Raw genomic sequence first — 15,275 nt, 5'->3', positions numbered from 1 at the left:
TGATCAGGTATATTTCTCTGGCACAGTCCCCTCGCCTCGGATTCTCCATTCTCGCAGTCCCATATTCCTCTCATGAAGGAGGGGCCTTCACCTCAGCTCTATGACTGACTTCCTTGTAAAACAAAGGCCTTTCATTCCCAAGAAAAGTCACAGTAAGAAGCTGTTAGTCTGTCAACCCTTTCAAGAACAACATATCATGTGTTTTCTAATGGAGGTTCAGTTGAAACAAGGCCAAGGACATTGAGAACCATTCAGCAAACAGCAAGCAGTATGTGTGTTTGTTGTCTACTCAAAATGAGCCAACTCTCACTTGTAATGGAAGTGCACAAAGGCACAAAATTGTTTAAAGGACAGGTGTGGAGTTAATGGAAGTGAGAATGGCCTCAGGGCACAGGACTGGTCCAGGTAAACAGGTGTCCTGCTGTTAGCTGGGAGGAGGTTTCAGATTGAGACTATCCTCCCTGACTGGACAGTCACTTTAACTGTTCTTCAAAACCAGCCCCTGATAACCTCCTGCTCTCTGAGCCATCCACAGGGCTTTAAAACGGTCTAAATGTTTTAGGAAAAACTGGTGACTTGTCTCGTATAAAGAGCAGCCAATTCTCCAACCTACATTTATGAGTATGAGCAGCTCCCGGGCACTGTTCGAAAGATGATATTTAATCAATAATTTGTTCCCTAGCGGGTGGCCTGGTTGGAGAATCTGACTGAAATGACCTGATATTTTTTGGGTGGAAAATCCGGTTTGTCATTTTCTCATTCACCCAAGTGTAATGTATAATTAATGGTTTGAGCGGACGTATTACACAGTGGACACAATACAATCTCCAGTGACAATGGACATTCGCCCATTGATCTTTTTTAATTGCCTGATCTTTTTTAATATGGGGAGATTGGATTTGCCAATTGTCAATATTTTCTACAACTTTAGCACTGACTAATATTAAATGATGCTATATTTTACTCATTGACGATGCACATTAAGTATAAGCAGTACAGGGCAGTCTCAATGCTACCGATTATAACAGTTTTTAAATGTAGTCACCTAAAAAACATAGTAATGGGGCTAGTTATATCTTCTGCATAAATCAACAGTAAGACCATAAGTTCACATTTCTTATTTAGGAGGTGGTCATATGAGTTGACCTCTTCAGCTGCACAATGTCCATTTTCTGAGCCTATATTTTCTTCTAACAGATGCGGCAAGTGGGAACAGCTGAAGTGGAATGATTGCTTATATCGGCTTTGATGGACACCCATTCTCTGCTCTCCTCTCATTTCGTTTTTTAAATTCCCTGAGACGTAGAATACAAAGGCCAGTAGGCACAATGACCTATAAAAGATTCACATTTCACCCAGCAATTGATTTATCCTCTAAAATCTTTTCCTGTATTGTAATTCAAATCTACATTGGGCCTGACACACAGTAAGTGTATTGCACAGCCACATTTGGAATGCTTCTGTGATATGTCTTCTAGCTGCTGGTCTAGATGGACAAATCAAATCAGTATCTTGGTCTCAGTGTTTCTGTTTCAACATTTTGATTGCCTGTGTAATGACATCCGTGGTGGCAGATGATTTTTCCCCAAAGCTTTTAAGTGTCAAACAATGCCAGGAAAGTTACATTAAATCTCATTGTGGATATGATGGCTGTGTCACACTGTCAGACATGATGGAGGTGGTCAATACAGCCTCCAACACAATGGATGTGGTCAATGGAGGAGGTCTGTCCAATTACTTAACGCCTACGGCCCCTGGTAGGCTTCTCTCCTACCCACCATCATGGGCATTGTGTGGTATTTGGCATCCCTTTCCAGCTGCAGGTCACAGTGTGCGCTCCTCACATTTCCATGAGGTGATCAGCCAGCAGGGTTTCCATATCAATTGCAGCACCACTCTGCCAGGCTGCTGCATCTGTTCCAAAGCAGCCCCTTCTCTCTCCCATCCACCCATGGCTCCTCTTCCCCCTATGAAGTGGTTGTTCCAAGTTCTGCAGACAGATGGCAGGGGACTGCCTAGCCGCCTGTACTGTATCAATACAGGGATTATTGTGTATCATCAGACAAGCTCAGCGGAGCTCTCCTGTGGGGCGACTCCAATCCGCGGCTCTGTGAGACTTAGGGAGCCGGTGTAGTAAGGGGCATGGACAGATGTTAGGCAGCTCTGGAGCCAGGGATGGAGAGGTTAGATTGTAGCTGCATCTCAAACACTAACTCTGCAATCTGAATTGGGAATAAAAACATTTTTACAATCAGGTTTTTATAATTTTTTGAAGGATATAGCTATGGAGAACTGTAAAAATGTTGCTACAGCCCTGAATTTAGCTGGCGTTATCAACAAAGCTCAGTGGGAGAAAGTTCAAGACTACTTTCTGGAGGACAATCCTACTTGTCTCCTAAGTGGGAAAACATGTTTAGCAACTTTCAAAGCATCATAACTTCCCCCCCAACTGCAGTCTATGATATACCAGTTTGAAACTCTGTGTCTGTACTTTTATAAAAACGTAAAAATACATATATACAGCTCTGGAAAAAATTGAGAGACCACTGCAAAATAATCCGTTTCTCTTGTTTTACTATTTATAGGTATGTGTTTGGGTAAAATTAACATTTGAGTTTTATTCTATAAACTACTGACAACATTTCTCCCAAATTCCAAATAAAAATATTGTCATTTAGAGCATTTATTTGCAGAAAATGACAACTGGTCAAAATAACAAAAAAGATGCAGTGTTGTCAGACCTCGAATAATGCAAAGATAATAATACATAAGTTCATATTAATAAAAAAAAAACACAATACTAATGTTTTAACTTAGGAAGAGTTCAGAAATCAATATTTGGTAGAATAACCCTGATTTTCAATCACAGCTTTCATGCATCTTGGCATTCTCTCCACCAGTCTTTCACATTGATGTTGTGTGACTTTATGCCACTCCTGGCGCAATAATTCAAGCAGCTCGGCCTTGTTTGATGGCTTGTGACCATCCATCTTCCTCTTGATCACATTCCAGAGGTTTTCAATGGGGTTCAGGTCTGGAGATTGGGCTGGCCATGACAGAGTCTTGATCTGGTGGTCCTCCGTCCACACCTTGATTGACCTGGCTGTGTGGCATGGAGTATTGTCCTGCTGGAAAAACTAATCCTCAGAGTTGGGGAACATTGTCAGAGCAGAAGGAAGCAAGTTTTCTTCCAGGACAACCTTGTACGTGGCTTGATTCATGCATCCTTCACAAAGACAAATCTGCCCGATTCCAGCCTTGCTGAAGCACCCCGAGATCATCAACGATCCTCCACCAAATTTCACAGTTGGTGCGAGACCTGGAGAGGCCTACAAGCCATTCTCTCAAGACCATCTTTCCTCCCTCCCCCATGCATTGCCCTGGCTTTTAAATATACACTATATATTCAAAAGTATGTGGACATCCCTTCAAATTAGTGGATTCAGCTATTTCAGCTACACCCGTTGCTGACAGGTGTATAAAATCGAGCACACAGACATGCAATCTCCATAGCTCAACATTGGTAGTAGAATGGCCTTACTGAAGAGCTCAGTGACTTTCAATGTGGCAGTGTCATAGGATGCCACCTTTCCAACAAGTCAGTTCGTTGTGTTATTATGAAGTGGAAACGTCTAGGAGCAACAACGGCTCAGCTGTGAAGTGGTAGGCCACACAAGCTCACAGAATGGGTCGGCCGAGTGCTGAAGCGCGCAGCTCGTAAAAATAGTCTGTCCTTGGTTGCAACACCCACTACCAAGTTCCAAACTGCCTCTGGAAGCAACATCAGCACAAGAACTGTTCATCTGGAATGGGTTTCCATGGCAGAGCAGCCGCACACAAGCCTAAGATCACCATGCACAATGCGAAGCTTCGGCTGGAGCGGTGTAAAGCTAGCCGTCATTGGACTCTGGAGCAGTGGAAACGTATTCTCTGGAGTGATTAATCACACTTCACCATCTGGCAGTCTGACGGACAAATATGGATTTGGCAGATGTCAGGAGAACGCTACCTGCCCGAATGCATATTGCTAACTGTAAAGTTTGGTGGAGGAGGAATAATGTTCTGGGTTGTTTTTCAAGGTTCGGGCTAGGCCCCTTAGTTCCAGTGAAGGGAAATCTTAACGCTACTGCATACAATGACATTCTAGATGATTCTGTGCTGCCAACTTTGTGGCAACAGTTTGGGGAAGGACATTTCCTGTTTCAGCATGACAATGCCCCCGTGCACAAAGTGAGTTCCATACAGAAATGGTTTGTCGAGATCGGTGTGGAAGAACTTGACTGGCCTGCACAGAGCCCTGACCTCAACCCCATCGAACACCTTTGGGATTAATTGGAACGCCGACTGTGAGCCAGGCCTAATTTCCCAACATCAGTGCCCGACCTCACTAATGCTCTTGTGGCTGAATGGAAGAATGTCCACACAGCAATGTTCCAACATCTGGTGGAAAGCTTTCCCAGAAGAGTAGAGGCTGTTATAGCAGCAAAGGGGGGACCAATTCCATATTAATGCCCATGATTTTGGAATGAGATGATCGACGAGCAGGTGCCCACATACTTTTGGTCATGTAGCGAATGTCAATTAGATATTTCTGTATTTAATTTTCAATAAATGTGCAGCATTTTATAATAACTTTGTCATTATGGGGTTTTGTGTGAGGTGGGTGAGAACTTTTTTGAATTCAGGCTGTAATACAACAAAATGTGGAATAAGTCACGGGGTATGAATACTTTCTGAAGTATGTCAGGACACCCTGTGACACCATGTACTGAATATTCAAGGATGATGCTTTTTCTTTCCATGACACACCGTTATGTTTACTGTTGTTCAGCCCAATTGTGTCTGTGTGTACTGTACGTGTGTGTGTACAAAGTATGTTTGTCAATTAATACACTCTCTCTTTCCCTTTGCTTCTCTTATTTTTGTACCCAGGGGTCACAACAGTGCTGACCATGACAACCCTGAGTATCAGTGCCAGGAACTCCCTGCCCAAGGTGGCCTATGCCACAGCTATGGACTGGTTCATGGCGGTATGCTATGCCTTTGTCTTCTCTGCCCTGATAGAGTTTGCCACAGTCAACTACTTCACCAAGCGCAGCTGGGCATGGGACGGCAAGAAGGAGGCCCAGGAGATGAGGGTGAGTTCTGTAGCTATGGTATACCTACAGTACATGGAGGTAGTTTCAGTACTTCAAAGGTTAAAACAGGATAATGTAACTGCTCACACATCCCGTAAAAGCCCTGCTCCCTCTTTGTGTGCTTTGTAGCTAATCACAACTGTCTCCATCCTCATTAATCTGCTAGATAGTGTATTTGTCTCCTCCTTGGCTCGCTTCTCGGGTTGCTCTCTCTCTCACTCTCTCCCTCTCTAGAGTGGAGTGGCGTTTTGCTCATTCTAGATTATATGCTCTCTATCTATCCTCTACTGATAACCTCCTGAAAAATGAGCGTATTCAGAGCTAATTGCTCAGAGATGCGGCAAGGGAAGCTGGTCAGAGCTCTCATATTGTATTGTAGTGGGAATGAGGAGAAACACTGACAGAAGGTCTTATCCCAGCCTGCTGGCAAAGGCAGCCCTGGGTAATCTGTAAAGAGACACTTTATTTATTCATTAACAACCCCACAGAGGAGGATCTCTGTCCTGGACACAACAGAGTGAGCAGCAGGGGTGGGGGAGGACAACTCCCAGAGCAGGTATCCTGAGCACAGAAAAAACATTGTATATCACACACATACAGGGCATTGAGAAAGTATTCAGACCCCTTCACTTTTTCAACATTATGTTACGTTACAGCCTTATTCTAAAATGGACAATACCCCATAATGACACAGTGAAAACAAGTTTTTAGAAATGTATGCACAAAAAAATTATATTTACATAAGTATTCAGACCTTTTGCTATGAGACTAAAAATTTTGTTCAGGTGCATCCTGTTTCCATTGATCATGCTTGAGATGTTTCTACGACTTGATTGGAGTCCACCTGTGGTAAATTGATTGGACATGATTTGGAAAGGCACACACCTGTCTATATAATGTCCCACAGTTGACAGTGCATGTCAGAGCAAAAACCAAGCCATGAGGTGGAAGGAATTGTTCGTAGAGTTCAGAATCAGGATTGTGTCGATGCACAGATCTGGGGAAGGGTCCCAAAAAATGTCTGCAGCATTGAAGGTCCCTAAGAACACAGTGGCCTCCATCATTCTTAAAAGGAAGAAGTTTGGAACCACCAAGACTTCCTAGAGCTTGCGGCCGGGTCAAACTGAGCAATTGGGGGAGAAGGGCCTTGTTCAGGGAGGTGACCAAGAACCCATTGGTCACTCTGACAGAGGTCCTCTGTGGAGATGGGAGAACCTTCCAGAAGAAAAACCATCTTTGCAGCACTCCACTAATCAGGCCTTTATGGTAGAGTGGCCAGAAGGAAGCCACTCCTCAGTAAAAGGCACATGACAGCCTGCTTGGAGTTTGCCAAAAGGTACCTAAAGGACTCTCAGACCATGAGAAACAAGATTCTCTGGTCTGATGAAACCAAGATTGAACTCTTTGGCCTGAATGCCAAGCATCACGTCTGGAGGAAACCTGACACCATCACTACAGTGAAGCATGGTGGTGGCAGCATCATGCTGTGGGGATGTTTTTCAGCGACAGGGACTGGGAGACTAGTCAGGATCGAGGAAAATATGAACGGAGCAAAGCACAGAGAGATCTTTAATGAAAACCTGCTCCAGAGCACTCAAGACCTCAGACTGTGGCGAAGGTTCACCTTCCAACAGGACAACAACCCTAAGTACACAGCCAAGACAACGCAGGAGTGGCTTTGGGACAAGTTTCTGAAATTCCTTGAGTGGCCCAGCCAGAGCCCGGACTTGAACCCGATCGAACATCTCTGGAGAGACCTGAAAATAGCTGTGCAGCGACGCTCCCCATCCAACCTGACATGAGAGAAACTCCCCAAATGCATGTGTGCCAAGCTTGTAGCGTCATACCCAAGAATACTCGAGGCTGTAATCACTGCCAAAGGTGCTTCAACAAAGTACTGAGTAACGGGTCTCAATACTTAGAATTGTTTTATACATTTGCAAAAAATTCTACAAACCTGTTTTTGCTTTGTCATTATGGGGTATTGTGTGTGGATTGACGAGAAGAAGAAAATAACTATTTAATCCATTTTAGAATAAGGCTGTAAGGTAACAAAATGTTGAAAAAGTCAAGGGGTCTGAATACTTTCCGAATGCACTGTACAAATTAAAACTGTGTGTATCATACATAGACACACTGTCTCTCATACACAGAGACACATACAGCACATAAACCCCAGTGTACCTCACACACACACAGAGACACTGAGAGAGACAGTGAGAGACAGTGTGAGATAGTGATAATTAAGGCATGGGGTTATATGAGGATCTCATTAAACATTGTGATTTTGACACTCAGGGTCCGCAAAAATGCCAGTAGGCATTTTGATGCTAGAAAAGTTAGGAATGTTTGGGTGCAATCAGGGGATGTGTTTCATGTGAACAGCTGTGAGGATATTAAAGGGATATTTCAGGATTTTGGCAATAAAGCCCTTTATCTACTTCCCATTTTTTTTGTCTCTGTGTACAGTTTCAAGGAAGTTGAGAACTAGCATAGCTCAATTGCTAACTGGCGTTAGTGCAATGACTGGAACTCTGGTAACTGCTAGCATGCTAGTAGATACCAAAGCCTTCCTGTCATTGCGCTAATGCTCGATAGTATTGGCTCCTGAAACTACCTCTAACTTTGTTCATACTGGATGCAGAGACATGAAAATGGTATCCATTTGTTCATCTGACTCTTGCCAAAATCCCAAAATAGCCCTTTGAAAGTAAATGGTGAACTCCTGGTAAGTTTTTAAAGTGGAATATCTGAGACTCGATTTACAAGTCTAAAGTCTACTATTTAATGTGCTTCTGTGTCAACCCAAGTCAATATTTGTAGAAATATCTCAGACTTTCAGTCACTGCAACAGATGTTTACAGTGTCACAAATCCATTTTATAATATGCTGAGTATGAAGGACTACCATCAGTTAAACACTCTTAAGTTCTTTGTAAGTTGACTGGATGATTGACACCATGGCGAATTGCTGACATGAAACCTTTCTGTAGTCACTGAGGGACAGATGGTTATGTGAATTACAATGCAGTAAGTGGAGGAAGATTTGTCTTTGTTGCTTTGTCTTAAAGGCAGCAGCAGCAGCAGGATGTCTGTCCTGTGTTCTCTGGGCTGTGCTGAGCAGGCAGTTTGTGGTGATGGATACGTGAGGGTAGGGGTCACTCGGGGAGCGATAGCACACCCATCACAGTCCCTCACTGATAAAAGCTTCAGGAGAGGTGCTGGATGAAACTCTGTATTCTTTATCCTCGTTTAAGAGCGTCACAGGGGAAGATGTGTGTATAAAGTGAGTGTAATCAAAAGGCCGTTCCTCGGAGAGAGGGAAAGGACTCTTGGCTGAGTGTCCTGTTGGGAGTAGCACTCTGTTCATCAGAGGCTGTGGCTGCAGCCTTCTCCTGATGGGGCCAGATGGTGACCCTATTGGCATGGGACCCTGAGGAGAGCCTCTGAGAGGCTGTGAGAGACTGTGTCTCAGTTGATGCTGGGAGTGAGGAGCCAGAGGAGGGTCGATGTTAGGTAATTTACCTCAGTGGCTGTGGAGCTCCTCTGACTCTCAACGTTGCCCTTTTTAGTCCGATGTGTCCTGTTAGACATGCCAGCCATGTGGGCCTGGTCGGCAGTAGCAGCAGCACCATTCATGCAACCTAATGAGGTTTCTCTCTCCTCTCTTCCACTCGCCACTGGAGACCCAGGGCGTGATAGTCAGGGGTACAGGCACAGACAAGTTAGTCAGCTTTCTGTGATTATTGACTGATAAGAACGGATTGAATTACAAAACATATATTGGGTTGGATTTCCATGACATGATAACATTTTAGGGCATTAGCGCAGGGGAGAAGCAGAGCTGACCTTGATTAGGGATTTGAAAGCATGTTTAATTCATGCTGGCTGACAGACAGTCTGTAACACACACTGCAGTCAGGTCTATGTGGGGACCAGCCACCTCTACAGCTGTCATCGTTCCCAGCAAGCCAGGCCACCTGCACGGACACACACAAATACACACACATATACATACACCTACAGTATACTGTACTCTCACACACGCACATGCAAACACGGACACACACAGATAGACACTTTTCCCCCAAACCATGTCCGTGCACACACGTCTACTCTTAACTCCAAAAACATTTGTCACACACTCACACACACACACTGGGACACACTTATAGCCCCAAGATGTGCTGTCACATCCAAGCACAAAGGCTGCACGTACAGACACGTACATGCACGTACAGACACGTACAGTACACACACAGAGCACAGAGACATGTATTGGTACTCTTAACCATAACCCATAAGGCACCTACTCTCCGAACACAGACCCAGTGAGACACTGTAAGACCCAACCGACTCTGTTACCCCTGCATACACTCACATCAAGACACTTTCAGCCTTGTACCCAAACACCCTCACACCCTCACATACACATACAAATGCACAGGCAATGTCTCCCAACACTCCCCACTCAGGGCCAAGGGGCACTCATATACACTCACACACACACACACACACACACACACACACGCAAACACACTAAGGAGTCTTCACGCCCCAAGCTAGCCGAAAGCATTAATATAATCACACAAAGTTAGTCTGCCCTCAAGCAATTTTGGTGTACTCTTGTGTATAGTGCCACACAATGTTTTGCAGAACATTACTTTCTAAACAAAGCCCCATGCTATGGCTGCCTCTGCCTGTATCTCAGACTACGTAACTCAAAATGATATTATGGAGTCCCTCGCCACTAAGCTGATTGGCAGGTGTGTACTAGCAGGGTCTTGTATGTCAGGGTGGTAGGCTGAGAGCAGACCTGATGCCGGGGATAAATGAGCTTAGGTAGCTGTGGTAAAGGTCATGAGACGCTTGTTAATAGTTATCCCTTACTCATGCTGATCTAAGCTGTGATATAAGGGGCCCGGGGTGTTGTTGGATCAGGAGGAATCAATACCCTGTGAAAGCCTCAGGGCGTCCAGGGGGCAGCAGTCGTCACCACTAAAAGACTCCCTCTCCACTGATATTGGCATGAGATAGAGCCAGAGTGCATGCCCAGCCCGGCAAACAGAGCCCTGGTCCAGCCCGGCAAACAGAGCCCTGGTCCAGCCCGGGCAAACAGAGCCCTGGTCCCCTGGTCCAGCCCGGGCAAACAGAGCCCTGGTCCAGCCCGGCTAACAGAGCCCTGGTCCCCTGGTCCAGCCCGGCAAACAGAGCCCTGGTCCAGCCCGGCAAACAGAGCCCTGGTCCAGCCCGGGCAAATAGAGCCCTGGTCCAGCCCGGGCAAATAGAGCCCTGGTCCAGCCCGGCAAACAGAGCCCTGGTCCAGCCCGGGCAAACAGAGCCCTGGTCCAGCCCGGGCAAACAGAGCCCTGGTCCAGCCCGCCAAATAGAGCCCTGGTCCAGCCCGGGAAAACAGAGCCCTGGTCCAGCCTGGGAAAACAGAGCCCTGGTCCAGCCCAGGCAGGATCACAGACAGACAGACAGACAGACAGACAGACAGACAGACAGACAGACAGACAGACAGACAGACAGACAGACAGACAGACAGACAGACAGACAGACAGACAGACAGACAGACAGACAGACAGACAGACAGACAGACAGACAGACAGACAGACAGACAGACAGACAGACAGACAGACAGCATACTCTTTCTCTGTTGAACATCATTAATGCTACTTTATTCTGGTTTGAAGACCCTCTGGTAGTCTGTTGTTGTTTTGGAACGGATGGAGCGCTATTGTTCATGTGCCACTTGTATCCTCTGTGCATTCTGTAGCCTCCATTCACCTTGTACATCTGAGGTGAAATGTAAACCATTACCCTCTGTGTTAGCCCCCCTGACTGGCCTGCTTGTCCAATTGGATCGGCCAGTTCTCCTTGATGCTGTGGTTTAAGACAAAAATACATCATAGAACCCTGGTTGTTATATCCCATTTACCCAATTAATACATGAATCAACACCTTGTTGATGCAAGCCTGGCCATACTAATGTAATACAGCATATGAATGTCTCAGCTGTAGGTGTATTTCTGACATATGAAAAAGTATCTAAGAATTTCCTGAGGTAGGATTTTGAGACCTAAAACTGTTCCCAACCCATCTGTTTTATATCCCCTTGGCTTCATTCCTAATCTATGGCCTATATACAGTACAGCCCCAGTCCTCAGAGGGTAGTTTGTCAGGCCTGTTTACAGGTGCATTGATTCATCCTGCTCTGCTCTTATCCTACCACTAATTCTCCAGTGCCAGCAGCCTAGACAAACCCTGCCCACTACTCTGCTCTGCCCCATTTCTTTCAGTGGTTCAGAAAATAACAAGCCTCTCTGAAATGAAACCATAATATTGCCCATAAACCTCTGACCTGTGTATGCCATGCCCTGGGGTGTTCCTGTTCTTACTGTGATGTATGCATATTTTGTCAGGGAGGCTCATGTGATTTGCCACTTATTGGAGCGTAGATGCGTAATGTTCTATGACCCTGGCCTTTTGTCTAGGCTGGTAGGGCTACAGCCCCAATCCCTACACTAGGGCCTTGAGTTCTTTCAGCTTAGCTCCCAATGGTGCAAAATAGGGATGTCATAATGCTCCCATCATGCATCTTGAGCATCATTGCACCCCCAGTCAAAACAGTCCCAGGTAATGTTGTCATTTTGAAAACAAGGCCTTTGTTAGGTTTGATGATCCAGCCCTGATTCTCTCAGTTTCTCTTCTCTTTACAGAGAAGAGAATCTGCCTCCCTTTCCAAAAAGGCCAATAACACATTCAACATTGTCGGAACTACCTACACCATCAACGTGGTAAAGGACCCAGGTTTAACCACCGTCTCCAGGAGTGCCACCACAGCTACACACCACCACCACCACAGCCACAAGGTCCCTAAAATGGACGACAATTACGTGGAAGCCATAAAGTCCTACAACCGCGTCAGCAGAGTGGACAAGATCTCACGCATCATCTTCCCTGTGCTGTTCTTCATCTTCAACCTGGTCTATTGGGCCACGTACATCAACAGCAAGCCGCGCGCCATCCCCTCCCCCAGGTCCACCACCCACAATTAGAGTCACCCCGACAAACTATTAGGCTGAGGTGGAAGGAATCCATGAGATCCACGACATATTATTGTATCATTGTTTTGGACTTCATTTTGATATTTGCAAGCCTCAATAGGTCGAAGACAAACATTCTCTTAGATTTGTATGTACATAGTCAATCTATAAATGCTAATTTGTTGTTTCCTGATTATTTGTTTGATAGAATAGCCGGATGGTGTTTTGGACATGCTTTCTCTTCACTCTGACATGATAAGGGGGAGCATGTGTTTGAATCCTTCATGTTAGCTCATTACAGAGGATCAGGTCCTGGTGCATCACACACACACACACACACACACACACACACACACACACACACACACACACACACACACACACACACACACACACACACACACACACACACACACACACACACACACACACACACACACACACACACACACACACACACACACACACACACACACACCATTCACTCTGAATTGCGTCAGAATGCAGCAAGGAGAGCCATTGGCTTATTGTCACTATGGTGGGCTCTTATAGCCAGGGGCAGCCTGTACAGTTCCATTGGAACATCATTAATAATCCTCAGTGTCTGCCCTTCTGCTAGCGCTGAATCTCAACAGACCCAACGCAATATCATCTGGAATTGCTTTTGTGTCCTATGGGCCTGCCTGTGCATTTTCCAGTCCAGTGACTTTTATTGTTTTAACAGGCTGAGTATGCTCAAAGAGAAAGAAGCAGTGTGCCTTTTTGAATACCTACATCTTTAAGATAAAGCTTTTGGCACACGCAAACACACACACACATATATACACAAGCACACTGGTGTCCATATGGTTTGGGCCTGTGTGCGGAGGCTCCCCCTTCTCTCCCTCCACATACAGCCCATGGTCACCGGTGGACATGGTCAGCGAGGGTAAAATCTCTCCCTCCACATACAGCCCATGGTCACCGGTGGACATGGTCAGCGAGGGTAAAATCTCTAAAGCATGGATGAACTGTAATACTAATGTGACTGATGCAGCATTCTAAAATATTCTCTATGTACATTCTCATGTACAGTGGGGGGAAAAAGTATTTGATCCCCTGCTGATTTTGTACGTTTGCCCACTGACAAAGAAATGATCAGTCTATAATTTTAATGGTAGGTTTATTTGAACAGTGAGAGACAGAATAACAACAAAACAATCCAGAAAAACGCATGTCAAAAATGTTATAAATTGATTTGCATTTTAATGAGGGAAATAAGTATTTGACCCCCTCTCAATCAGAAAGATTTCTGGCTCCCAGGTGTCTTTTATACAGGTAACGAGCTGAGATTAGGAGCACACTCTTAAAGGGAGTGCTCCTAACCGCAGCTTGTTACCTGTAAAAAAGACACCTGTCCACAAAAGCAATCAATCAATCAGATTCCAAACTCTCCACCATGGCCAAGACCAAAGAGCTCTCCAAGGATGTCAGGGACAAGATTGTAGACCTACACAAGGCTGGAATGGGCTACAAGACCATCGCCAAGCAGCTTGGTGAGAAGGTGACAACATTTGGTGTGATTATTCGCAGATGGAAGAAACACAAAAGAACTGTCAATATCCCTCGGCCTGGGGCTCCACGCAAGATCTCACCTCGTGGAGTTGCAATGATCATGAGAACGGTGAGGAATTAGCCCAGAACTACACGGGAGGATCTTGTCAATGATCTCAAGGCAGCTGGGACCATAGTCACCAAGAAAACATTTGGTAACACACACGCCGTGAAGGACTGAAATCCTGCAGCGCTCGCAAGGTCCCCCTGCTCAAGAATACATATACATGCCCGTCTGATGTTTGCCAATGAACATCTGAATGACTCAGAGGACAACTGGTGAAAGTGTTGTGGTCAGATGAGACCAAAATGGAGCTCTTTGGCATCAACTCAACTCGCCGTGTTTGGAGGAGGAGGAATGCTGCCTATGACCCCAAGAACACCATCTCCACCGTCAAACATGGAGGTGGAAACATTATGCTTTGGGGGTGTTTTTCTGCTAAGGGGACAGGACAACTTCACCGCATCAAAGGGACGATGGACGGGGCCATGCACCGTCAAATCTTGGGTGAGAACCTCCTTCCCTCAGCCAGGGCATTAAAAATGGGTCATGGATGGGCATTCCAGCATGACAATGACCCAAAACACACGGTCAAGACAACAAAGGAGTGGCTCAAGAAGAAGCACATTAAGGTCCTGGTTTGGCCAAGCCAGTCTCCAGACCTTAATCCCATAGAAAATCTGTGGAGGGAGCTGAAGGTTCGAGTTGCCAAACGTCAGCCTCCAAACCATAATGACTTTGAGAAGATCTGCAAAGAGGAGTGGGACAAAATCTCTCCTGAGATGTGCGCAAACCTGGTGGCCAACTACAAGAAACGTCTAACCTCTGTGATTGCCAACAAGGGTTTTGCCACCAAGTACTAAGTCATGTTTTGCAGAGGGGTCAAATACTTATTTCCCTCATTAAAATGCAAATCATTTTATAACATTTTTGACATGCGTTTTTCTGGATTTTTTTTGTTGTTATTCTGTCTCTCACTGTTCAAATAAACCTACCATTAAAATTATAGACTGATCATTTCTTTGTAAGTGGGCAAACGTACAAAATCAGCAGGGGATCAAATACTTTTTTCCCCCACTGAATTGGCTTACAGTGGTCAGCCTCTGTCATAGTATTCGGACATCATTACCTCAGACTGAAGTCTAATATAGATAACAGTTCATTAGTACAGTAAGGCATTCATTGGTTAATTTATTCAACCATGTTCTATCTATAGTAAATATTCTTGACTTTTCAGTTAATGGATGTTTTCTGATGAAAGCTTTGACCCTTGTGCCTGTTTGTGTTGTTTCTTTTCTCCATGGGATTATGATACAAGTTTGAGGCCCCATTTAGAAAAATACAACTTATTTTTTAAGATGATCATTTCCATGTTGTCATTCCCATTCTATATATTTGGTTTTATTTGTGTGTACAGGGATGGGCAAAAATAAAATTAAAATACAATTGCATAATACATTTTCAAAATACCATAAAGATCAATTAATCAAAATAA

At 45.0% G+C, this 15,275-nt stretch overlaps 1 protein-coding gene across 1 annotated transcript in view; it reads left to right on the top strand.

The window, feature by feature from the left end:
* Positions 1–12,576, top strand: part of LOC106603171 (gamma-aminobutyric acid receptor subunit alpha-3) — an 83,691-nt gene extending 71,115 nt beyond the window's left edge. The window contains exons 6-7 of the mRNA XM_014196486.3: positions 4,933–5,138; positions 11,860–12,576. Of these exons, the coding sequence (XP_014051961.2) occupies positions 4,933–5,138; positions 11,860–12,198 (545 nt within the window). The 3' untranslated portion in view covers positions 12,199–12,576. The remainder of the gene's footprint in view (positions 1–4,932; positions 5,139–11,859) is intronic.
* The last annotated feature ends 2,699 nt before the right edge of the window (positions 12,577–15,275 follow it).

This window comes from Salmo salar, chromosome 04 (genome assembly GCF_965601325.2).
Source record: "Salmo salar chromosome 04, fSalSal1, whole genome shotgun sequence".
NCBI lineage: Eukaryota > Metazoa > Chordata > Actinopteri > Salmoniformes > Salmonidae > Salmo > Salmo salar.
This window is presented reverse-complemented; position numbering and strand designations above follow the sequence as displayed.